The 25,834-nt window shown below is 39.9% G+C and overlaps 1 protein-coding gene across 1 annotated transcript in view; it reads left to right on the top strand.

Annotated features, from left to right (window-relative positions):
* Positions 1-25,834, top strand: part of Chsy (Chondroitin sulfate synthase) — a 344,497-nt gene that overhangs the window by 215,381 nt on the left and 103,282 nt on the right. The window contains 4 exon segments of the mRNA XM_067122136.1: positions 7,230-7,362; positions 16,485-16,662; positions 19,627-19,774; positions 19,776-19,796. Of these exon segments, the coding sequence (XP_066978237.1) occupies positions 7,230-7,362; positions 16,485-16,662; positions 19,627-19,774; positions 19,776-19,796 (480 nt within the window).

Here is a 25,834-nt window from a genome sequence, read left to right as displayed (position 1 = left end):
GGAAAGGCTATTTGATCTTGGTGGCACCCATCGATCGATCTGTTTGCTACCCGACACAACAGAAGGCTCCAGGTGTTTTGTTTGATTGTTCCTGACCCATGGGCTGCAGCAGAAGATGCCTTCCAACACCCATGAGACAACCTGGATGCCTATGCCTTCCCACCCTTCTGTCTGCTTCACCTGGTGATCAACATGATGATGACCACCAGGAATCTCAAAATGACCCTGGTAGCTCCCAAATGGCCACATGCTCATTGGTATCCAGACCTGCTAGCTCTACTCGTCGAGACACTGAGAGAGATTCCCCCCTGGTGCAACCTACTATGTCAGCTGCACATAGAATGGTTCCATCAGTCCATGGAGGCGCTTGCGCTTTGTGGCTGGAGACTATCCAGTATCTCTTGCGAGTGAGAGGCTTTTCTTGCCACACGGCAACAGAGATGTCTGGATATCTGTGACAGCCCTCTGCCGCAGTCTGCCAGGGGAAATGGGCCATCTTCTGTGGTTGATGTGGACAAGATCTCTCCAGTCAGAGCTGCTATCCAGCAGGTAGTGGATTTCCTCGTCTTCCTTCACCGAGAGAAGCTCCTCTTCGTCTCAGCTGTTAAGGGCTATAGGGCTGCCCTGGGCCTAGTCCTACGCCTAAGGGGTGTGGATATCTCCTCGTTGGAGATTTCTTTGCTGATGAAGAGCTTCAAAAGGTCTTTCCCACCCAGGGAACTCAGGCCCCCTGCGTGGGATATGACTCTCATACTTGGGAGCCTTACTCGTGCTGTATGAGCCCTTACAAGAGTCGTCAGACATGGATCTGACCCTCAAGACCATTTTCTTGCTTGCCCTGCCACTGATGAAGAGAGTAGGCAAACTGTACAGACTTTCCTTCGGTGTGAAACACTTGAGGGGATAGGGGATTGGTTATCCTCAATTTCGTCCCAGATTTCGTGGCGAAGACGCAGAATCCATCTGTCCCTGATGCCACATTCGAGTCCTTTACGATCCCCTCCCTAGAGGACTTGTTAGAGTGCTGTGGTGCTATCTGAAGAGGATTTGCTATCTCTGGCCTGAGTGTCGACAACTCTTCATTAGCACTGGCTTAACCAAGAAAGATGTGTCCAGGAACAGTATCTCTTTCTGGCTTTGTGAGACAATCAAATGGGTGTACTCCGTGTCAGGTAAGGAGGACTCCAGTACGTTCCAGGCGAGAGCTCACGAAGTCGGGAGATTGGTCCATCTCTTGTGTTCAGGAAGAATCTGTCGGTTCCTCAGGTTCTGAAGGTGGGGGTGTGGTCATGTCAGACCACTTTCACATCCCTGGATACGTTTTCCTTGATTCCTGTGCTGGCTGCTCAACAAGTTGTGTAGCTTAGCTGGCTCCTCTTAAGAGGACAGGTATCATCTTGCCTAAGGTGTACAGTTGCAGGAGTGATAGTATGTGTGTGTGTGTGAGTGACTGGTCCTCCTCCCCTCCCTCTTTCCTTCAAACTTACCTTCCCCTGTGGGCAGAGGGTAGGTTATCGAGCCATCCTGAAACTGGAATGGGTGCCAATGCAGGTGAGTTATATATAATTGAGTATCCATTCTTTAATCTATTTAGATGTATAGAAGCAAACCCTTCCCTTTCTCTGGCAAGGGGAGAGAGGGACAGACAGTGTGAACCCATTGCTTATACTACACATGGCCTTATCATTGTCTCAGACACAAAGATTCAACCTAGCCTTTCTCTCGAATGATGCTGCTTGTTACCAGTCTATTTGAGAAAGTGCCTAGAAGTCTGACAATTGAGCACATAGTTCCTATGTTTCGTTCAGTATATCAGAGGCACGATCCTCTTCCTTGATCTCTCGACCAGGAAGAAGACCTAGATGTGGCGAACTACCAGTCAGTTCAGGGACTTACTCAGCTTCCTTCCACCAAGAAGTAAGTCTCCCTATATAAAGGCTGAAAGGTTTGTATATTGTGTAGAAACAAATGACAGGTTTTTAAAGTAATTTGTATTTTTAAGTATGTAACTTACCCAGTAGTTACATTGCTATTGTTTTCGAACCGAACGGCAGCTAGAATTCAAAATTTGCGCCAGTAAAACAAAAAAACAATATGGCAGCTAGGAGATACCCCCTCTGTCCACTGGTGGAGGAGTGAGGAACTACTTTAACACAAAAATTCAGTCGTTTCTGCCGGCTTATGCTGTTCACACTTGTTTGCAGCAGCTGCTAGAATTCAGGATTATTCTGTTATTGGAATTTGGTGATGTACTAGGTGTTTTGCCTTCAAGAATTAGTTAGGACAGGTAGTTACATCCTTTCCAGCTTGTGTTATTTTAGCTACCCTCTTTTCTTTGCAGTATGTCAGACTCGAGCTCGGGTAAGAACGGTTCAATTAGAGTTTGCAGCAAAGGGTGCAAAGGTAGGTTAACTAAAGAAATTTATGATGCACATACCGTTTGCACTACTTGTAGGGGTCAGTACTGTAACCCGGATTTAATGTGATGAATGTAGAGATTGGGATGAAGGGAAGTGGAAGATATATTCTACTAGGATGAAAAAATTAGATTCTGATAGGAGGCAGAAGCTGCAGTTAGGGCTTCCTCTAAGGAAGTAGATAATCAAGATCATGAACTTTCCATATGTCCCATTAACACCCCTCCTGTTAATCAACCTGTTCCTTCACCTGATCTCCTTTCACCCAAAACCGATGCCGTGACCAACCTCGAAGCCCGTATGAACGTGAAATTCTCGTTAATGCTCCAAGCTGTTGAGAAGTTGGGAGTCTCTATAAAATCGTTGGAGGATAAAGTGACGAATGTTAGTGTTTGTGAAGTGGAGGAGGTGGGTACTTGGCCCACTCGTGCTCCTAGGCAAAGGTCCCTGCTAGACTCCCCATCCCCCGGGAGGAAGCATACTGGAGGCCCAAAGGAGGAGAGTGGGGTCTGCTCCCAGGTAGTCCCCCCCTCAGGCGGATCTGATGTCGACTCCCAGACCGTTAGGGAGCGCCATTGGAAAGGTGTCTCCAAAGAAGAGTTTGCGCACCTGTCGAGTTGGGGAGAATCTTCGCCCAGATGCCGATGGTCTTCGTCGGGCAAGTCTCGCCCGCTTAAGAGGTCTCGCGGTGTCTCGCCTGAAGCGGTACCTAAGAAGCAAACGCTTATTCATGCATCTACTTCCCCTGGTTGTAGCTAGTAGGAGGCTCCGGAGGTTTTTTCGCCTTCACGAGACATTGAGAGAGCACAGGCACTGGGTCCAAGGCGCCAATTATCCTCTGATAACAAGAGTAAGAGGATTTGGCTTGATAGGAGCAGAGAGCTGGGTTGCGGAGACTCTGAGAAGGGGCTACCGTATTCCTTTTATGGTTCAGCCCCCCCTTTCAAGAGTGCCGATAGCTTTGACGGCTTACTTAGGCAATTCAAAGAAATACATGGCGCTTTCCGAGGAGGTGTCCGCCCTGTTAGACAAGAGAGTGGTAGAAGCAGAGGAAGATTAGAGCTGTCCAGGCTTCTACAATTGCCTGTTTTTAGTTCCAAAAGCTTCGGGGTGTTGGAGACCCGTATTGGATGTCAGTGCTTTAAACAAGTTCATAAAACAGACAAAATTCTGCATGGAGACCAACAACACGGTTCTATCATCCATCAGACAGGGAGATTGGATGGTAATGGTGGATATGCAGGATGCATATTTCCATGTCCTGATCCACCAAGAGTCTCGGAAGTACAGTACCTATGTTTTGTATTTGGGAACCAAGTTTTCCAGTTTCGGGCTCTCTGTTTCAGCCTTTCGACAGCACCTCAAGTTTTTACCAGGATTCTAACCCCATTTTGGAAATGGCTTCATCAACAGGGGATCAGGATATCACTTTATCTAGATGACTGGCTTCTGCGGTCGGGAACTCTAGCGAAGTGCACAGAGGATCTTCAAGTGACTGTAAGATTGGCAGAGGAGTTGGGTCTTCTAATCAACCATCAGAAGTCGTGCCTGACCCCTTCTCAGAAGACAGTATATTTGGGAATTCAGATAGCTGCAGTGAGTTTTCGGGCTTCTCCGTCAACTCAAAGAGTCGATTCTTGCCTTCAAAAAGTTTTGAAATTTCTTACTCTCAGAACTTGGTCTGCGAACGAATGGATGAGCCTTCTGGGGACGTTATCATCCCTAGAGATGTTCGTGGATCTGGGTCGCCTCCACATGAGACCATTACAATTTTATCTGAAAGCAAAGTGGCGGAGGAAGGAATTCCGGGACTCCTTCGTTTTCGAGATTTCCGAAGAAATCAAGAAGGATCTACTTTGATGGCTGTCAAGAGAAAGATTGACGGAAGGAAAGTCTCTAGCTCCGCTGAACCCCGACCTAACATTCTTTTCAGACGCGTCCGACCAGGGATGGGGTGCGGTTCTAGGGGACTTGGAGACGTTGGGAGTTTTGAGCAAAAGCCAACAGAAGTGGCATATCAACATGAAAGAATTGGTAGCTATCCATCTAGGGTTGACAAAATTTGCAGAACAGATCAGAGGGAAGGTGATAGTAGTCCATTCGGACAATGTAACAGCTCTCATATATTCGGAAACAAGGAGGCACTCACTTGTTCTCCCTTACGAGGCAACAAGGATTCTGCTATTGTGGCTGAAGCAAAATCAGACACAAGTATTGACAAGGTTTGTTCAAGGGAAACTAAATACAGTATAAGGGCATACTTGCTCATTTGCAAGAAGCAAGCGATCTCGACGGAGTGGACTTTGCACCCCATGGTATGTCAACAAATATGGAAGTGTTGGGGGACTCCGCTGGTGGACCTATTTGCCACAGCCAAGAACAACAGACTTCCAATTTATTGTTCTCCAGTTCCAGACCATCAGGCTTGGGCTACGGATGCCATGGTTCAGAATTGGGAGAATTTGGACGTGTACGCCTTCCCGCCATTCAAGATAGTCAGGGCAGTATTGAACAAACTCAAGACTTACAAGAACGTCAGAATGACTGATTGCCCCATTTTGGCCATCGAGGGAATGGTTCCCGGATCTGCTGGAACTTCTGAGAGATTATCCAAGACTTCTACCTCAAAGGAGGGATCTTATCAGGCAGCCTCACGTAAGAAAGTTCCACGAAGGTCTGTCAGGTCTAGCGCTAACTGCATTCAGACTAACAACTGTCTCCTCAGAGACAAGGGATTTTCTCAACAAGCTACAGAACCTATCGCAGAATGCAGAAGGAGATCTTCTTCGGACGTATACCAGGCCAAGTGGAATGTTTTTAAAGACTGGTGCAGGAGAAAGGGAGTCTCTTCTTTTAAGACATCTTGAGCGCAAGTGGCCAATTTCTTCTTGTATTTGAAGAAGATGAAACTATTATCTACCTCTACCATTAAAGGGTGCAGGGCTATGTTGGGCTCGGTGTTTTGACACTGTGGTCTAGGTTTGTCTGGCGACAAAGATTTGTCAGATTTAATTAAGTCTTTCAATAAGGAGAAGACAGAAGGACCAAGATTAATAGGCTGGAACTTGGACGTGGTTCTGAAGTGGCTTAGGAGTGCTAGATTAGTGCCTCTAAGGGAGGTGACGAGAAAGACGCTATGTTTAGTAGCCTTAGCTACAGTGAAGAGGATACGTGAAGTGCATGCCTTAAATAAAAAAAGTAGGTTTTGCAAAGGGTAATGCTATTTGCTCCTTTAATATGGGTTTTATGGCCAAGAATGAAACCCCATCCAGACCTTGGCTACGGTCATTCGAGATTTGTAATCTTACAGATCTAGTTGACGGAGAAGAGGAGAGACTCTTATGATGCCCCGTTAGAGCTCTCAAATCCTATAATCAAGCGACAAAGTCTATTAGAGGTAACTCGGACCATCTTTGGTGCTCTGTTAAGAATCCTTCTCGACCCCTCTCAAAAAACGTGTTGGCATTCTTTATTAGGAGTGTAATAGTGGAGGCTCATGACAATTTGGATGAGGCGGAGTGCAGTGTTTTGAAAGTTAAAACGCACGAAGTATGAGCGGTTGCGACCTCCCTGGCCTTCAGACGCAGTTTGTCTCTTCTATTATACAAGCGACCTTTTGGAGGAGTAGGCCAGTTTTCGCATCACATTATCTACGAGATATGGAGACCACATATGATAATTGCAGTACCCTAGGTCCTTTTGTTGTGGCTGGCACGGTATTGGGTGAAAGTAATAAGGAAGTGCATCCTTCCTTAGTGTCCCCTTCTCCTTGACGCAGGTTTTCGAGTTTGCTGGGGAGCCTGGGGATACATGGTGCTGTGCATTTAGGAGTACCTCTCAGTCATTAGTTCTTTTAAGGGGTTTAATTTTGTTGTAGGCTAGTGGTGATACCCATCGACTGGTTTTATATTTTTTGGTTGGTACTGTGCCCTAAGCAGGGGCATTTGTCTGGTCATCCTTCATGTCCCACAAACCCTTCTAGGTCACAAGGATAATTTACTTATTATAGACATCCCATGGCTCCCTCGCCACGTCTAGCAGTTAAGAAGAGCTCTATATTTAAAAGGCAGAATCAATATGGATTGCTCACTTAACAGGTAAGGAACTTACAACACTTCTTTTAGCAATGTAACTACTGGGTAAGTTACATACTTAAAAATTACATTTTTATAATAAAATAAAGTTTTAAGTATACTTACCCAGTAGTTACATGATCAAAGCTCTCCCTCCTCCCCTCTCATGAATGTAGGGCATAAACGACTGAATTTTTGTGTTAAAGTAGTTCCTCACTCCTCCACCAGTGGACAGAGGGGGTATCTCCTAGCTGCTGTATTGTTTTTTTTGTTTTGCTGGCGCAAATTTTGAATTCTAGCTGCTGTTCGGTTCAAAAACAATAGCAATGTAACTACTGGGTAAGTATACTTAAAACTTTATTTTATTATGAAAATGTCATTTTTCATAACTATACGAACCTGAGGTCATTATAGTTTAATGCCCACCTCATGCCACCCTCAAACTGACACCAAACTTATACCTGGGCCGAAGGTGAAGTGACGCTCTACTGACTAGGCGGGTGAGATTTCTCCACCTGGTCGTATGTTAGTCAACTACCATACCACCTTTTTAAAAGTTAAACGGCCAGTTCCAGCTGCGCTGAAGGTAATCCCTATATAAAGACTTAGGGTTTGCATAGTTAGGAAAAATACAAATTACTTTAAAAATTTGTCATTTTTGTATACTACAGGATTTAGATAGCAGGACTGTCAGGATATGTATTTCATTGGGTATAATTGTCATTGAGTTTTTTTCCAGAGCTTGAAGATTCAGTCTGAAGGGGCAAAATTAGTTCATCTAGTCAGAGAACTGGCCAGAACCACAGAAGAAATGGGTCTTTCTATGCCACATCTTGATAAACCAGCTGATGGTGTATTCCTGGACCACCTTGGTAATGTATACATTATTTCTATTTTTCCTTGAAATTTACAATACTGCACAAATCCTGGTGGGTAGCTCTTCTTGAAAAACTTTTGGGAAAGGTGTGCTGTGAAAATTATCAAATGATCCCCTATCATTATTTACAATTTTAGTCCATTTGTAATTTGTCTCTTGTAGTGGGACATACACATTATGTATCAAGTTTTATCTTTTTTTCACAACTTGTTGGTTGATATATCTTGATTTAAGAATTTATACATTTTGAAAGAGAGTCAATGCAATGTATTACTTTGTGTTACTGATATTTTGTTTTTGTGAGAATAAAAACCTTTTATATTAATATACCTTCAGGACAGTATAGTTTGGTCAGTGTTAATGCTTGGTAACAAGATAGTTAACTAATGGTAGAAAGGTAAGGGTGTAAGGGTACCACTCACTCACCATACCATACTGACAGCTCTCACTTTTTCATTACCCTTGGTAGAGGAAAGATGTCTCCTTACTGATAGATGTATCTTTCACTATAATTGTTAAAGCTTTATAACTTGACTTGCGCTTTTGATTTCTGTTTGACTCTTATAACTCTAGTTTTAACTGTGGTAAGAAAGATGAGTGCAGGTTCTTCCTGTGGGGAAAAGTGAACCTAGTTTTCCTGGGGAAGGTTGAACAGTGGAACTGCCCTAGGTGTGAAAGTGTGCATGCATGCTTCATGTTACCCTTGAATCATGATCCTGGCACTTATTTTGTTCTGTTTTGCATTGGTCCTTCACCTCTTTCATTGTAAGGGAAACCAAACAGAACACTCAACACAGAGGTGAAGGACCAAAAAAAGAAAATCAAGAAAACTTGTGCTGTCGTAACTCCCATCCCTGATAAGATTCCTGCCTCAACTCTGTCTTTCATATTTAAAGAGTCAGGAGAGGTCCTTGGTGGAAAAATGTTGAAGTTTAAGGGCATTTTATCTTCTTTTTCCCCTTATCTTCATTTCTCCTGTTTCTAGATCATAGAAAACATAAGAAGACCCAGTAGGCTGCCCACCACAAGGAGGGCTACTTGGGCTTTGGTGTCTTCATTTTTCCATGAAGAGGCCTTGACTCTTGCATCCATTCATAGGAGTAGGTAATTTTGGGCAGAACAAATGACCAGTTCATGAACTTCTTCGTGGCAGCCAGTCTCTACATTATGTGCTTGCATACAGCTGGTTGCCTTGTCAGTCTTCCAGGGAAAGTGGGACCTGCCCAGATTCTCCCTTCGTATTCTTTGGAAGTATTCTACACTTCTAAACGTCCCAGTTCTTTGGAACTTGCTTTGTGACATCCAAGGGCATGCTCGTGACTGGCCAACTGAATCTTGCACTGGTGCTGTCTTGTACATTACCACCACACCACTGTGCCAAATGGCAACCATTGCTTACATGACTTTTCCAGTGCTTGGTTCCATTCTAGACTGTTTCAGGATGGGTGCCATCCAGTATGGATATGTCTCTCCTGGACAAAACACCAATTCTAGTAAGTCTGGTTTTGCTGCTTAACTCACAAGGTGCTGCGCGTTGCTATAATCGACACTGTATGTTGCACTAGGATGACAATGATATTATCAACGCTTTATTTTCAAATATCGCAGTAAATTTATTCCCTCCCCTTAGCTCTGTTTGAATGATGTCAGCAGTCTCACCAGCCATTCAGCTCACCCTTGAACATAAAAGATGCCAGATTTCTCTTAATCATAGGTATAAAAATAGCAATTGTAAACCTTCCGTCAGCCCAGGGGGCAGGACCAGGGAGGCTTTTGTATCCTGAATTTGAGCAATGGTCAAAGAGTTTTATAAATCTTTATTTATTTTATAAACTTTGGAGGTAATGGCCTTTGATGATGATGCTTATTTATTTTCATCAAATAGTGATATCAAGATAGATAATTACAGCGACAGTGACGATAATAACATTGGCTTTAAAGTTAGTCTGCAGATGACAGTTAACATACGTACACATATGCACCCATTCAACCAATTACAGGTTGACCATCACTAATCCGGCAATCAGTAGTCCGGAACAATCAGTAATCCGGCACAAATTTCGGCTAGAGTAATTTCCAGTGTTTCCGCACTAATTTTCAAATTTCCAGGGTCGCTGCGCTAACTCGCTCGCCGGCCACTTCGATTTGGTGGCGCAGTGTGCTGCATCAACAAACTGGTAGCCTAGCCTTCATTATACTGAACTCTGTTCACATATTAACAGTATTATACAAACATCAACATAACAAATGTGCATCTTTTTCATGGATCTTTTAAAAAGTTATGCTTTACTACATTGTTTCCAATTGTATTATAAATTGCGATCAATGTTTTGTTTTGGGAATCGGTATCGCAGTGTTTATTTCGCCGCATTTTACATTGTTTCCAATTGTATTATAAATTGCGATCAATGTTTTGTTTTGGGAATCGGTATCGCGGTGTTTATTTCGCCGCGTTTAACTAAGTTCAAAGCGCTTTTCTTGCTTCTAGTTAGCGTAAATGAAAATGGATACTTTATTTATTTGGGACATGGATATTTTTCGTTATACGAAGTGTTTTAAGTCGAAATATAACGTAAATACGTTTCGTTGTGAAATTAATTTAGCTATTTTTTCGTTAACCCTCTAACGCCGAGCCTATATTTACAAAAGTGTCTTGTCGTATGCCGGCGGCGTTCGGGAGTTAGCACCGAAGCGGAGAAAAAGTTTTTTTCAAAAAATCACAGCACGCTTAGTTTTTAAGATTAAGAGTTCATTTTTGGCTCCTTTTTTTGTCATTGCCTGAAGTTTAGTAAGCAACCATCAGAAATGAAAAAAATATCATTATCATATATAAATATTGAAATATATGACAGCGCAAAAAAAAATTTCATATATAATTGTATACAAATCACGCTGTGAGCAAAACGGTTCAAGCTAACAAGTAATTTTTTTTTCTTTGTATTGTACACTAAATTGCAATGATTATGGTATATAATAAATTGTAAAACGATCAAAGCAACACAGAGAAAATATTATCACAAAATGATGAATGAATTAAAACGCTGCGGACGTAAAAAAAGTTTTTTTCAAAAATTCACCATAAATCGAAATATTGTGCTAGAGACTTCCCGTTTGTTGCAAAATGAAGGTAATTGATTGAATATTACTAGAGTGTAAATGTTTTAGCTTACAATTGCAGTTTTCGACCATTTCAGTCGAGTTAAAGTTGACCGAAAGTAGAATTTTTTCTATTTATCGTGATTTATATGAAAGTATTTCAAAACTGATAAAAGGTACAACCATGAGTTATTTTTTGTTGTATTCTACATGAAATTGCACACATTTTCATATATAAAACTTTATGTAACGACTAATATAAACCGGTGCAAACATTACGACAAAGTGATGAAAGAATTTCTGAGATGTTCGGCAGAGTTACCGCGCGAATGTAAGGAAAAAGTTTTTTTAAAAAATTCACCATAAATCGAAATATTGTGCTAGAGACTTCCAGTTTGTTGCAAAATGAAGGTACATGATTGAATATTACTAGAATGTAAGAGTTTTAGCTTGCAATTGCATTTTTCGATCATTTCGGTCGAGTTAAAGTTGACTGAAGGTTGAAATTTTGGCACTTATCATGATTTATATGAAAATTTTTCAAAACTGATAAAAGATACAACCATGAGTTATTTTCTGTTGTATTCTACATGAAATTGTGCACATTTTCATATATAAAACTTTATGTAACGACTAATATAAAACGGTGCAAACATTACGACAAAGTGACGAAAGAATTTCCGAGATGTTCGGCAAAGTTACCACGCACGGACATAAGGAAAAAGTTTTTTTTTCAAAAATTCACCATAAATCGAAATATTGTGCTAGAGACTTCAGGTTTGTTGCAAAATGAATGTACTTGATTGAATATTACTAGAATGTAAGATTTTTAGCTTACAATTGCGTTTTTCGATCATTTCAGTCGAGTTAAAGTTGACCGAAGGTTGAAATTTTGGCACTTACGTTGATTTATATGGAAATATTTCAAAACTGATAAAAGCTACAACCATGATTTATTTTCTGTTGTATCCTACTTGAAATTGCACACATTTTCACATATAAAATTTTATGTAACGACTAATACAAACCGGTGCAAACATTACGACAAGGTGACGAAAGAATTTCCGAGACGTTCGGCAGAGTTACAGTGCGCAGACGTCAGGAAAGTTTTTTCAAAAATTCACCATAAATCGAAATATTGTGCTAGAGACTTCCAATTTATTGCAAAATGAAGGTACGTGACTGAATATTACTAGAATGTAAGAGTTTTAGCTTACAATCGCGTTTTTCGACCATTTCGGTCGAGTTAAAGTTGACCAAAGGTTGAAATTTTGGCACTTATCGTGATTTATATGGAAATATTTCAAAACTGATAGAAGCTACAACCATGAGTTATTTTCTGTTGTATTCTGCATGAAATTGCGCACATTTCCATATATAAAACTTTATGTAACGACTAATATAAACCGGTGCAAACATTACGACAAAATGACCAAAGAATTTCTGAAATTTTCTGCAGAGTTACCGCGCGGACGTAAGGAAAATTTTTTTTTCAAAAATTCACCATAAATCGAAATATTGTGCTAGAGACTTCCAATTTGTTGCAAAATGAAGGTAAATGATTGAATATTACTAGAATGTAAGAGTTTTAGCTTACAATTGCATTTTTCGACCATTTCGGTCAAGTCAAATTTGACCGAAGGTTGAAATTTTTTGTAGTCGACGTACGGTACGTCCACTCGCACCCAATAGACAATTTTAGTCGACGTATGATACATCCAGTCAGCGTTTAAGGGTTAATATATGACGTTCGCGGGAATCACGGGTGGCCGTTTTGGGGGCATGTTTGTTTTGTGTAAAAAAAAATCAAGATTCTGTTTGCTATTTTCTCTTGATTTCATCATAATACGAGCTTTACGTATTTATCTTTTATCTGCGTGAAAACAGTAGTAATTTGTATTCTTTCATGCCCAGTAGTTTTGATTAAAATACATTCTCTCCAGTTTTATTTACGGTCAAGTTTCATCCATGTTGCCGATGCATGATAATTTACAGTCATTAGCAGCTTGAACATTGTTTTCTCAGCTTCAGCTACAACTTACAGCTTTAAGTTACTGTAGCAGTATATTTCCCTGCCGATCTTTTCTCCAGAGCGAATAAGGGTATAGTGTAAAAAATATATCAGTCCTATTGTACAGTACTTAACGTCATTTGTAACATAACTACGGTAATTTTGTATTACCGTACGATAGTTGAAATACAAGCAAAACAGTTGTTATCCAATACGATTACTAGCAAAACAACAGTTTCCCGTTCGGTTGCTTATGGCTGTACGCATTTTTGCAAGAGTATAACGTTACTAACAATACTTTTATCATTCTCTATTACTTTTTTAACTAGCAGATGGAATAAAGAGATGGAGGAAAAGAAGTTTTTCTATTGTAAGTTGGTCTCTCTCGCTGCCTGATTGTACCTGCTGCCTGCACCTGCGCGAATTCTAAAAATATTTCTTAAATATTTTTGTACCGGTATTAATTGCTAACCCCATCGTAATTGTAAACTTGAAATATATATTTGATAATTGTCTTTTCTTTATTAACTAACTTGTACTGATTTATGGGATATTTTAATTCTAAGATGATGTGCTTAGCTACTGGGTTTCGTGTATCCTAGCCTAATAGATGGCTAATCCGGCACCCTCCAGGTCCCAGTGATGCCGGATTAGTGATGGTCAACCTGTAATAACTGTTGTATATTTTTTGTACTTCTATAGGTGTTTCTTGAATAGCTAAGGGGTACTATTGTCAGTTATAGGTGTTTCGTGAATAGCTAAGGAGTAATATTGTCATGAAAAAATTTGAAATTGTCTCAGAAAATACTGCATGAAGCATTCCAAAACTAAAAAGTGGTTTTTGAAATGTTTTCTTTCCAAAAAATATTCTTTTTAAATATCAGTTTCTAAAACTATCTTATATTTTATTTTTGATTATTAATCTGTGGCACAAGGCAATTACTACCATGTATAACATTAGGTGATAAGTTGAAAAATGAGCAAGAAAATATTGGTTCCATTTCTGAAGTTGCAAATGCATAATATTGCCGTTATCCTTAGGTGGCATCCCCCTAGCATATCTACCTTGGGTTAAGAAAAAAAGGTTGACTGTACCCAATCTATTCTTATGTCTTCCAGTTGTGGATTATTGCCAGTTCTGCTTCACAGGACATTTGCACCATAATCAACAAGGCAGTCCCTGGCCAGTCTGACTTATCTTTTCCTTCCACTTTAGTTTAAGGTCCTTCTTGGCTTGCTGAGGATCTTTAGGGCATGAAGGTCCCTTGCCTTAGGAACCTCATCAGCAAGAGTTGGAGGGTCATTTCAGTGAGGTTATTGGACTCATCCTAGCAGGTATCTGGTCTTGTAGATAGAGTGAACCTTATGATTTACTCTGATGCCATACTATCATTCCATCTTCCTTGGTCTTCACTTCATACATTTGTCATTTGTACCTTTCATACTGTCCTTTTGTCATCACCTGTTGTCATACACAAGGTTTGTATATGACATGGGTTTGTGGGACCATCCATTTAATATATAAGATTCCTTCCTTTTATTTGTGTATTAGGCTGTACATAGGAAATGTACATATATTACTACTTTGTATATTTACAAGTTGCAATGTCCTGCACGTATATTGGGACTAGTCAGAAACTTTGTTTATTTTGCAATAGTGTTTGAGCTGAATAAAGCTTGGGTAGTAGCAGACGAGCCTTTTATTGTTGCAATAGTTCTCTTATCTCCAGACTGGAGAACCCCTTGCCTCCAGCCTTTCCTTCAAGCTACTTCCCTCTTTTCTTAGAGATACTTTGAGCTTAAGAGATTGCCAGAGCAGGAGCCATGGTGTTGGTCATCATATCTTACTTCGAAGCATCATCCTTGTTAGGTCTGTGGCTCAGCATGAGATGGCAAACTTTACCTTTTCTGCAATCTCACCTGAAGGAGACAATATGAAATTCAGGAGGTTGTTAATGCAGAGAGAAATTCACACCATTCCATTAACATGTAGATGAACCTTTACTTGAGGAGATGCATTACAGCTTATGGTCTTTTTTTAGGATATGTCTCAGCTGAGAGTAATCTCTCTTAAGAATGGGGGTGCTGTGTTCCTTCCTGCTCTTTCTAAAGGGCAAGGTTAAAATAAAATAATACTGGAGAAAAGTTGTACTGAGGCTAACAACACCTTGAGCCATTGTGCAGTATCGATCAAGAACCCTTTCAGGGTCTTTTATTGGGAAGCATTAGGACCTGTGACATTGGGATCACAAAAGGGACAGTCCTCCAAGTCCCTAACAGGATCTGTAGAGTCTTCTTTCTTTTGAAAGGGTCAGGAGTCTTCTGCCCTCAACTGATTTTTTGGGGTTAGGACCAAAAGCCAGGTAAGGGGAAGAAGATGGTATGGGAACACTGGGTCTAGCATCCCTTCTTTCCTGCTGTTGTAAGTAAGAGGAGGCCTGTCATGTCATTAAGCAGTGTGATAGGAACAGGGTAATCTTTGTCCTTAAAAATGACTTTCCTTATGTAAGACTACTCCTGAGAATTGGAGCTGAGGACAATGCTGGGAAAGGTGCATTTGAAGTTGTCAGCAGCTGTTCTCCAGTCTCTACATTTGGCTCTTCCTCTTGGAGGAGTTGACAGGAGACTAGAGACTGGTAATGGCTGTCTTTTCTCTGAATGAATTTTTCCTTCTGACTCTATTCAAGATGGACATCCCACAGTCCATGTTAGCATCCATCATTTACAGCAACTTCATGCTTACTGTGGGCATGACATGGAGATCCAGATGCCCATCCACCATAGTTCCTGAAAGAACCTCTGCTTTATATGTGATGGGACATTCTGCCAGTTCAAAACCTATGCTTCTGTCTGTTAGCTGCTCCACAGATGTTCATGTGCATGTTCATCTTAGTGTCTGCTTGGAACTATTTGCACAGGGTATATTTTCTGCATTATCTTGACATGGTTGATATTTTGTCCATGTAGGTGCAGATGTTCCTGGATCAGGACCATCTCCTCTCACTTTGTCACGATCTGGAGATTGTGATAAACTGGGAGAACTTGGACCTTCAACCAATGCAGTAGGGAAGTTCAGGAAGGTGCTAGCACAAATTTGGTTTGGGATGGAACCTCACAGTTTATGTTAATATTGATCAGAGAGGGCAGCTGCATGGTTTCTGTGAACCTGAATGATGTGCATTTACAGCTACCTGTCTCAAAATAGCTCCACTTCGTTAGTGCCAAGACGGTCTATCAGTTCAAAGCCTACAGGGACACAAACCGTCACATTTCATACCATGAGTACTTTAGTGTGCAAGTATTGGACTGGCCTATGTAGCCCACTAACTAATGAGGGAGATACCCTTCAGTTTCTTTTGGAACAGATGACTGGTTCTCTTCCAGAGGTGAAAAGATTGGTAAGACTGTCTCAACCAAGGTGAACTTATTGATCTGTAGGTTGTCTAGTTCCCTTGCAGCCAGCAGAACTAGAAATCTACTCCACCCCCCTCCTTTGGCAAGGCAGTGGAAGCATTACCTGCTTAGTAAATTGTTCTTGTTTCTATGGTTTTCTTTGGGTTTTATTGATTTACTGCCTGTTTACATATTACAATGCTACTGTATATTGTTCCTCCTATGGATTCATTGGGTTTGATTGGCTTAGTGTATGTGTGTATAGGGCAAGCTTTGTAAACTGCAAGGTTAAGATTATGTTTAGGCTCAGTTAGTTTGTATCTATGAAGCATTACTGCATGTAAACCATAAATTAAGCAAATAGAATACCTATCCTGCAACCCCATGAATTATTTTTGCATTTGGTTCTAAAGGAGGGAATTTACACCAGCTAACCACAATGCCAGTTTTTTTTTATTTTGCTACTCTTCAGTAAAGGCCTCATTTCCAAGTAACCTCAACAAGAATGGCTCATTTTAAAGATATGTTTTGTATACTTTGAATTAGTAATATTGGTTTAAGTTTGGATACTTTGAATTAGTAATATTGGTTTAATAATTTCAAGTAAATGACTGCAGGCATGGATGTTACACTTCAGAAGTGGAATCCAGCTCTGGAAAATGAAGTGATACCATGGGACTTTATCAGTCGTGCAGCATTTCGTTTAGGTGATTCAAATCCAAGACACAGACCAACATCTGGCACAGATGAAGGCTTAGAAGATGTTGTAAGAGATATCATGGAGAACATAAACAGGTATGATGTTTAGCACTGTGTAATATTATTTTTTTTAGTTTGACAGGTTTGCATAATAGCATTGAATAAAGTATATTGGTGATGCAATTACAAAGTGGCACCTCAACTGAACATCAGTGTTGTCTTTTCTCCAAATTAAGTAATGAAGATTTACATATAGTGTGCTATGCCCTGGAGCCAACTTCATAGTTTATAGTGTAGAGCAATTCCATGAAAAGTAGTTAATAGCCTATCCTAACTGGTGTTTCATAATTATTCAGTTTAAAATTCTAATTTACAGTGATACCTCAAGTTAATGGACAGCTGGGAGTTTGCCTCACCCTGAATAATGAAAACCAATAAGTAAGGAAGATTGGAAAATAGCCAATACAATACAGTATCCTAGAACAATACAGTACTGTGGAACCAACTTCTTTAGCTTATAGTGAACAGCATTTCCATAAAGTGTAATTGGTAATTAATAGCCGATTCTAACCAGTATATTGTAATTATCCTTTGACCTAAAATATAAATATACCTATTCAATTTCAGAGGTATATCTGCCAAATGAATTTTTGTAAACATACATGCAACACAACACTGTAAAGTTTAGTCTAACAAAATCATAGCTGATTGATTGCAGTGGTTTTACTTATTTGTACTTACTAGATAAGTAAAATACACAAAACTCACACAGTAAAATAAAAAAAATACTATAATACTTCTTGTGACTGTTTTAACATAAAAATTACAAAATATCTTGCACTTATTGTACCCTACTTCCTTCTCTCTCTCTCTCTCTCTCTCTCTCTCTCTCTCTCTCTCTCTCTCTCTCTCTGGTACTGTATTTTTATTGACATTTATTTAATGCAGTAAAGTATTGTACTTAATAATAATTAATAATGTTACAGACATATATTTTTATAAAGAATAACCCAGAGAGAGAGAGAGAGAAGAGAGAGAGAGAGAGAGAGAGAGAGAGAGAGAGAGAGAGAGAGAGAAGCAAGCAAGCAAACACAGTTTTTGGTTTTTTACCTCAGTGCGATGCGTGTGTGGACGTATAGACACTCATATTTGTACAGACTGAGAAATATATATAAATAAGTAATATGATATTCCAATATCAATGCAATATTGTACTGCAGTGAATAAAGTCAATGAAAATGCTGTACCACACAGAGAGAGAGAGAGAGAGAGAGAGTTTCATGTGATACTTGTGATTATAGACAGGTAATAAGGCCTTTGTGGGGCTGTTGTGACTTAGGACATTCCAATTTAATCAGATTCACCAAATTCCAATGGTTTGTAATGGACTAAACACCTATGTTATAAACTGATGGGGTGTGGAGATGGTAGGCTGAGACAGTTGCACTTTTTTTTTTTTTACTAAAAACAGAATATCAAGTGTATGGTCACACAATGAAACAAAGAGGCATGGTGCAGTCGCTTAAAAAATTGATGTAAGGCATTGATCTTACATATTCAGTTAACCCTTAAGGGACGGATTGAGCCTCAGTGTGAAGTAAAACAGGCTTTGGGAGGTGAACGGATTGAGCTTCAGTGTGAAGCAGAATTCCGCACCACTGTTATGGTAATAATGATTCGAAACAAAGGTGCCAATACTTCTATATGCTATATATTCACTAATGGCAACTTTTATACAGACGTGAGAGTTAGGCCAGTATCAGTAATGCTTGTGACTTCAAGGGGGAAAGTACTGCATCTCTCTTTCTCACATGAGTTTTTGTAAATTTGCTTGTAAATATATGAAGGGGTTGCCGTTGTTTTTTGTTTTTGTCTTTTACGTACAATAGTATGTCGGTTGTAAATGTAATTTTACAAAGAAAATTGCAAAGAAATATTAGAAACAGCATGTAAAAGTAAAAAAAAAGTTACTGAATCTTCCTTCTCCTAAATTTACGTGAATATTTTACAACAAATATGCAAAAAATTTGTTACTGCTTTTATTTCTTATCTGTTTTGGTATTGTGTGAGCAGTAATAATTTTACAAAATACAATAAATTTATTTATTAGAAAAACATATATAAGTTGGCAGAATTTACGATTGTCTTGTAAATGAGGCCCCACAAGGGGTTTTCAATAGTCATTTTCAACTTCTCGTGGAAGGTAGGGAAAATTTTTTAGAATTTTTTTATTTATACAGTGTGAATGTACATGTCATTCTCTTTCCACTGATGTGATTTTTTTTTTATTTTGCAGACCTCAAAGTTTCCCCGGTCTGGGGTGCTGCACATTGATAAATTATGCCGTCCTTTATTATGGGTTAAGAGTGCTTTCTTGTTCTGTAGTACACTCTTATACCATTATACAATACAACAAAATCACTTTTGAAAAAAATCTTGTCAGAACTGTTTTAATATGATTAACAGTGATTTCCAGTAGTATGATTGCCTATTCTGAAATGCAGGTGCAGTACTGATATGCAAGCAGTTGAACTTTATGTAGCCAAACATATCAGAATTTCAGACCACATGATTGTCAGATGAATGAAGAGTGACACTCACTTGAAAAAGATTACCTTTCAAGTGTAAATTTAATGACATACAGTACAGCTGGTACTTTTAACACACATGAAAAAATAGTCACACATACATTACTTGCAAAGCCAAACACAAAAGTAGAAAATATAGTTCTTTTGTTGGATCTGATGATACATCAAGTAAGTAATAAAATTCAATAAGTTGAGGTCTGCTCAGTTGAGGTATCATTGTATTATTAATTTACTCTTATCAAGTAGATGGCCTACGCCACTGAGTTAAAATACTTAACTCTTCTATGGATCGCTTAAATATTGGTATGGAGTGCACATATACAGTATAAGATTATGGCATCTGTGATGTTACTGAAATGAGGAAAAATTTAGATAATACTGTATTTGTCATGAAAAAGTATTTTACATTCCTAGCAGAAGTTTTAAGATGTAAAATGATATTTTATTCATGAACCTATTTTTTTATGTACAGGGTGTCTAAAGAACGTGGTCGGGTCATAGACTTTAAGGAAGTGTTGTATGGATATGTGAGATGGAATCCAACCTATGCTCTAGAATATATCTTGGATATGTTATTATTATATAAAAAGTATCGAGGGAAAAAGATGACTGTGTCTGTTACGGAGGCACGCTTATGTGCAGGTTAGTTTGATGTTTTTTTTTTCCATTTTACTGAAATTATTACCCCATAATAAAGTGTGAAGTTCTGTACAAAATTGTTTAGCTGTTGTAAATTAGTGGAGGTATGCAAACATACAGTAATGTAATGGAGTGAAATTGAAAAACAAACCCATTTACCCATTCCTTTATTTTAATAGTACAGTACAGTATAGTGTAGTACTGTAGTATAGAAATAGAATTTACAAATCTCTGTTAAATGCACTAGTGTCAAGTCTAATACTGAGTGAAAGGAATTATTATTGCATTCTTATAAATATAATCCCTCTTATTTTATATAAGCTTGGGTAGCCTAAAGGTATAGAAGTCATCGTGATGTTGTTTTGTGTTCAAGTTCCAGTGATGTTAACCCTTAAACGCCAACTGGACGTATCATACGTCAACTAAAATTGTCTGTTGGGTGCTGAGTGGATGTACCGTACGTCGACTAAAAAAAAATTTCAACCTTCGGTCAACTTTGACTCGACCGAAATGGTCGAAAAACGCAATTGTCAGCTAAAACTCATACTTTCTAGTAATATTCAATCATTTACCTTCATTTTGCAACAAATTGGAAGTCTTTAGCACGATATTTCGATTTATGGTAAATTTTTGAAAAAACTTTTTCCTTACGTCCGCGCCAGAAATTCTTTCGTCATGTTGTCGTAATGTTTGCATTGTTTTATATTAATCGTTACATAAAGTTTTATATATGGAAATGTGCGCAATTTCATGTAGAATACAACAGAAAATAACCCATGGTTGTAGCTTTTATCAGTTTTGAAATATTTTCATATAAACCACGATAACTGCCAAAATTTCAACCTTCGGTCAACTTTGACTCGACCGAAATGGTAAAAAACGCAATTGTAAGCTAAAACTCTTACATTCTAGTAATATTTAATCATTTAACTTCATTTTTGCAACAAACGGAAGTCTCTAGCACAATATTTCGATTTATGGTGAATTTTTGAAAAAACTTTTTCCTTACGTCCAGCGCAGAAATTCTTTTGTCACGTTGTCGTAATGTTTGCACCGTTTTATATTAGTCGTTACATAAAGTTTTATATATGGAAATGTGCGCAATTTCATGTAGAATACAAGAGAAAATAACTCATGGTTGTAGCTTTTATCAGTTTTGAAATATTTTCATATAAATCACGATAACTGCCAAAATTTCAACCTTCGGTCAACTTTAACTCGACCAAAATGGTCGAAAAACGCAATTGTAAGCTAAAACGCTTACATTCTAGTAATATTAAATCATGTACCTTCATTTTGCAACAAACTAGAAGTCTTTAGCACAATATTTCGATCTATGGTGAATTTCTGAAAAAAATTTTTCCTTACGTCTGCGCGCCATATAAACTTCGGCGAACATCTTAGAAATTCTTTAAACACGTTGTTGTAATGTTTGCACTGTTTTATATTAGTCGTTACATAAAGTTTTATATATGAAAATGTGTGCAATTTCATGTACAATACAACAGAAAATAACTCATGGTTGTAGCTTTTATCAGTTTTGAAATATTTTCATATAAATCACGATAAATAGAAAAAATTCTACTTTCTGTCAACTTTAACTCGACCGAAATGGTCAAAAACTCCAATTGTAAGCTAAAACACTTACAGTCTAGTAATATTCAATCAATTAGCTTCATTTTTCAACAAACGGGAAGTCTCTAGTACAATATTTCGATTTATGGTGAATTTTTGAAAAAAACATTTTTTACGTCCCACGCGTTACAATTCATGCATCATTTTGTGATAATATTTTCTCTGTGTTGCTTTGATCATTTTACAATTTGTTATATACCAAAATCATTGCAATTTAGTGTACAATACAAAGAAAAAAAAAAACCGTTAGCTTTAACCGTTTTGCTCACTCGCGATTTGTATAAAATTATATATGAAAATTTTTTTGTGCTGTCATCATATATTTCAATATTTATATATGATAATGATATTTTTTTCATTTCTGATGGTTGCATACTAAACTTCAGGCAATGACAAAAAAAAAGGAGCCAAAAATGAACTCTTAATCTTAAAAACTAAGCATGCTGTGATTTTTTGAAAAAGACTTTTTTTTCTGCTTCGCCGCTAACTCCCGAACGCCGCTGGCATACAGAAGACGTTTTTGTAAATAAAGGCTCGGTGTTTAAGGGTCAAAGAAGAATTCATTCTAATAAATGATGCAATGCAACTTTCCAGCACTGTCTTTTTAGGTGAAAGCTTGGTGGAGCTGAGAACGCCATGGAATCCATATAGTGATGAGACCAGCAAAGTTAGTGATCACTGTTGACATCTGTTCCTCTGTAGCTTGCAACATGCCTCAGTGTTCTTTTTCTTTCATGATGAATAACTATGTGGTTTATTTTGTTTCTGTGGCTAACATATGGGGATGTGAAAGTGTATTTATAGATGTCCTTTTGTTGGAAAAGATTATCACCAATTACAAACTTATTTGCAGCAAATTTAAAAAATTGCACCCCATTTTTGTTTGCAGTTTTTCAGGCCTTCTTTACCCACACCTTTCTATAACATTCTGCTGTTCTGCATAAAATTCATAATATTCATATTGCAATACACTCCCTGAACACCTGAATTAGCCCTTAATCCCACCAGCCCGAACAACTCTCAACTACCCATCCCACTATAGTGGGAATTTTAACAGCCAGCGTTACCAACGCTGCAGGTAAAATCTTGTCATTTGAGCTACCATAACAAACGGTTGGCAACGCTGACACAGGTGTGCGCCGACATGCCCCATTTTTGTCTATTGCGTTTTGTTCACGCTGCTGGAAGGTTGTTTCCTTCTGCAGTGCGAGGTTTTAATCCTATTACCCGACTTCTCTTTGTATTTTGGACTTGTGGTGAAGACCTGGATTGGAGATAACGGTTTTTCTCCTGGATTTTCTGGATATCTTCGACGTGGAACGTCTTTTGGATTTGGACTTGCTGGTTCCCGGTCCCGATTGTGAGTCACGGACTTTTCACCTTCTCTACCGTGCCATCGGCTTCGACGTCGGCCTCGACTGCCTACGACGACGGACTCTGGTGCTCATCGCTTCTTCTTCCTGCAAAGACGGATGAGTACCTTGAGACACAATAGACATTCCGTCAGGTATGTAGGAAGGTTAATTGCGATGTCCAGACTCATTGCGATGAATGTTCCCATTGGAAGGCACAAGAGAGGGATGATTACATTCGTCATTGCAAGTCTTTGGGCTAGTAACGGCGGCAGACGTCGGTCAGATTCTCGTTGCCTCAAGTGTCTCAGACTTCTGCTACAGATCAGTTGATGGATTCAGCGAGTTCAGTGGTAGTCAAACAGATAGAGGATAGGATTGCAGTTAGTAAGGAAAATTCAATAGCTAGTCTTCTTCAACATTTCTCAGATAGGGATAATAGTAGTATTAGGATGTCTAATTCTTCTTCCTTTTCAGCTCCCCTGCCTGTTCCAGAACCAGCCCTAACGGGTGCTGAGGGTAATGGCAGAACCGCAAGCCTCCGAGTGGGTAGGTCTGCTGGCCCCCTCGGCGTGGAGCAGGCAGTGAAGGATTTCCCCCCCCCACCAACCCCCTTGTAATATTGATAAATTTAATATTGATAATGTTAGGATCAAGATCTAGGTGTGATAAAGAGGATAGGTTTAGGTTTGGTAGTGAGGAGAAGGTTTTAACGGTGCAGTGTCGTTCTCCTGAACGGGTTCTGGTTTCGGGTTCGAGTGATTTTTGTGCTCTGACAAGAGTTTCTCCATTTCTTCTTTCGATCTGGCTCAGTCTCAAGTCAATGTTTCAGTTACGGTGGGGCAGAATCCTTCTGCTTTAAACTTCTAACTCACTTCCTACTGTTTTCTAAATCTCCTACTGTAGTTTCCCCCTTCCCTGTATTTTTCTACTCCTCCATCTAGTAAGGCGGATTTTGCTGCGTCCTTTCGGCTTCTAAAGTAATTTGTGAGACCTGCAATTGGCTGTGGCGGGTTATAAGACGGATGGCGGGGTTTTTCGACAGGTATAGACCTTTGGCGAGAGGTTATATTTTTTCTCAAATGTTTTCTCTAACATTAGAGAGTATGTGACACAGTAGTGTCCAGAATTCATGTCGGATATGTTTTCAGGATTATTGAGGGGGGCCAGATTCGGTGTACCTTCTTTCCTTTTTTTTGTTCTAAGTTTTCTTCGTTATCTGTTGCTTCATCTCCTTCTCCCACATTCTGTTACTCCCTTTTCAGTCTCCTCTTCAGCCCTCTCTTCTGCTCCGGTCTTTCCTGTGGCTTCCGCATCTTCCGTTTTCCCTCTTCCTTCGATTTTGGTTTTCCTCCTCTCGGGTAACTTTTTTATGCGTCTGCTATTCCTATGCCTCCCGCCTTTTCCTTCCTTAGTACAGTCTTCTCTGGTAGGAGGAGCTTCCGGACAGGCGAGAACCCTGTTTTGGCAGATTTTGGCCGCAGGGGTCTCTTGTTCCATCCCTTCGGGTATGCGCAACCCCTTTCTTTCGCTTCATGCGGCTGTCCCGATAGCATCAGGTATTTCACAGGGTTTTCCCGTTGATTCCAGTTCGGGTTTGCGCTCCGCGGTTTGGCAGAGTGTGCGGTACCTTCTTCGAGCGGTCCGCGGCTTTCATCGCCTGCTTTTTCCGTTGCGGTAACTCAGGCTAGCTTCTACCTCTTTCATTCTCTCTCCTTCATCTTCTTCCGTCCCTCTACAGCAGTTTCGTTTGCTCATCCTCCCCCAAGATTTAACAATGTTGGTTTGGCTACTCTCACTCGTCTTCCCCTTGGTAATAATGGGGATTCAGCTCCGGGGTTTTATCGGTTTAGCCTTCTCTTCCCGGCGGGTTCAACAATGCGGATTCAGCTCCGGGTACCCAATTAGGTGCGGATGCACAGCATTCTGGTTAGGTTGGTCCGATTGCGGACTCTTCATTGTTGTGCGGGGCTTCGTCCAGTGCCTCCTCCTTTGTCGGACATTGCAGAACAGGATTCTTATCCGTAGGTGCAGGAGATTCAGGCGGACTTAGAATGTCCTCTTGCCAGCAGTACGATTACGAACACAGGCTTGAGTATGTTACTTCATCGTACACTCAAGCAAGAGCTCCGGACCTCCCGATTTGAGGTTTTTATGACACTAAACCAGCTCCTGCCTCTTTTTCGTGTTGGCTGGTTTGGTTCGATCGGGTTAGCCAGGCTTTGGAGGAGGGGATGTTCGCTTAGCATCGGTAGTTGCTTCTAATAGACAGCACTCTTCTCTTCTCTCTCCGAGTAGGACGATTTACGCAGTTCGAGGTAATCCTTTGGCAGGTGTCAGGTTGCCCTTCAACGAATCGGTTGAGGCATTTCTGTTTGTCTCCGGCGTCGTTTCAGCTCGTAGGGACTTCTCTTAGGGAAGCAGGTGCTTGGGGGTATGTGTTGCGCAATCAGACTGAGGCTCTTGCTCATTCTTTCTGGATGCGGTTCGGTTGTTATAATGCGGGCTCTAAAGAGTGACGGCTATGTCCCTTCGGATCCGTGGCTGTTGGCAGCCTAATAAATTTATCTCGAGGGTTTTGGCTCACCAGGCTAAAGCTTTGGCTTCGTCTCTGGCGTTTGGAGCAGGAAAGTCAAAATTTCTATCTTGGTCATCTTCCTCTCAGTATCCGGACGTTCATAAGAGGGATTGCTTAGAACACCATTAGCCTTAGCTAATTCTTATTCAAGGATGATGACGTAGCCAGTATGACGAACATGGTTTCTTCTAACTCATGTTTCCGGTGACGTCAATTATGCATCGTTGAGGATACAGTGTTGAAGTATCTAGACGATCCAGAGTGTTGAAGTATCTAGATGATCGTTTAACTGGCCTCCTCTCCAGAGGAGCTAGTAAGAGCGAGGGAATTCTATGGAATTCTTATCATATTCAGGTAAGAGGATTCTCTCTCTTCCTCTGAGGGTTTTCACAACCCTAGAGAGAGTCCAATCGGTCCTTCACAGATAGAAGGGTTCCCGTCCAACAGGGAATGGCCATTACCAGCTTGGAGAAGCT

The sequence above is a fragment of the Macrobrachium rosenbergii genome, chromosome 2, assembly GCF_040412425.1.
Source record: "Macrobrachium rosenbergii isolate ZJJX-2024 chromosome 2, ASM4041242v1, whole genome shotgun sequence".
NCBI lineage: Eukaryota > Metazoa > Arthropoda > Malacostraca > Decapoda > Palaemonidae > Macrobrachium > Macrobrachium rosenbergii.
The sequence above is the reverse complement of the archived record's forward strand: the minus strand, read 5'-3'. Positions and strand labels throughout refer to the sequence as shown.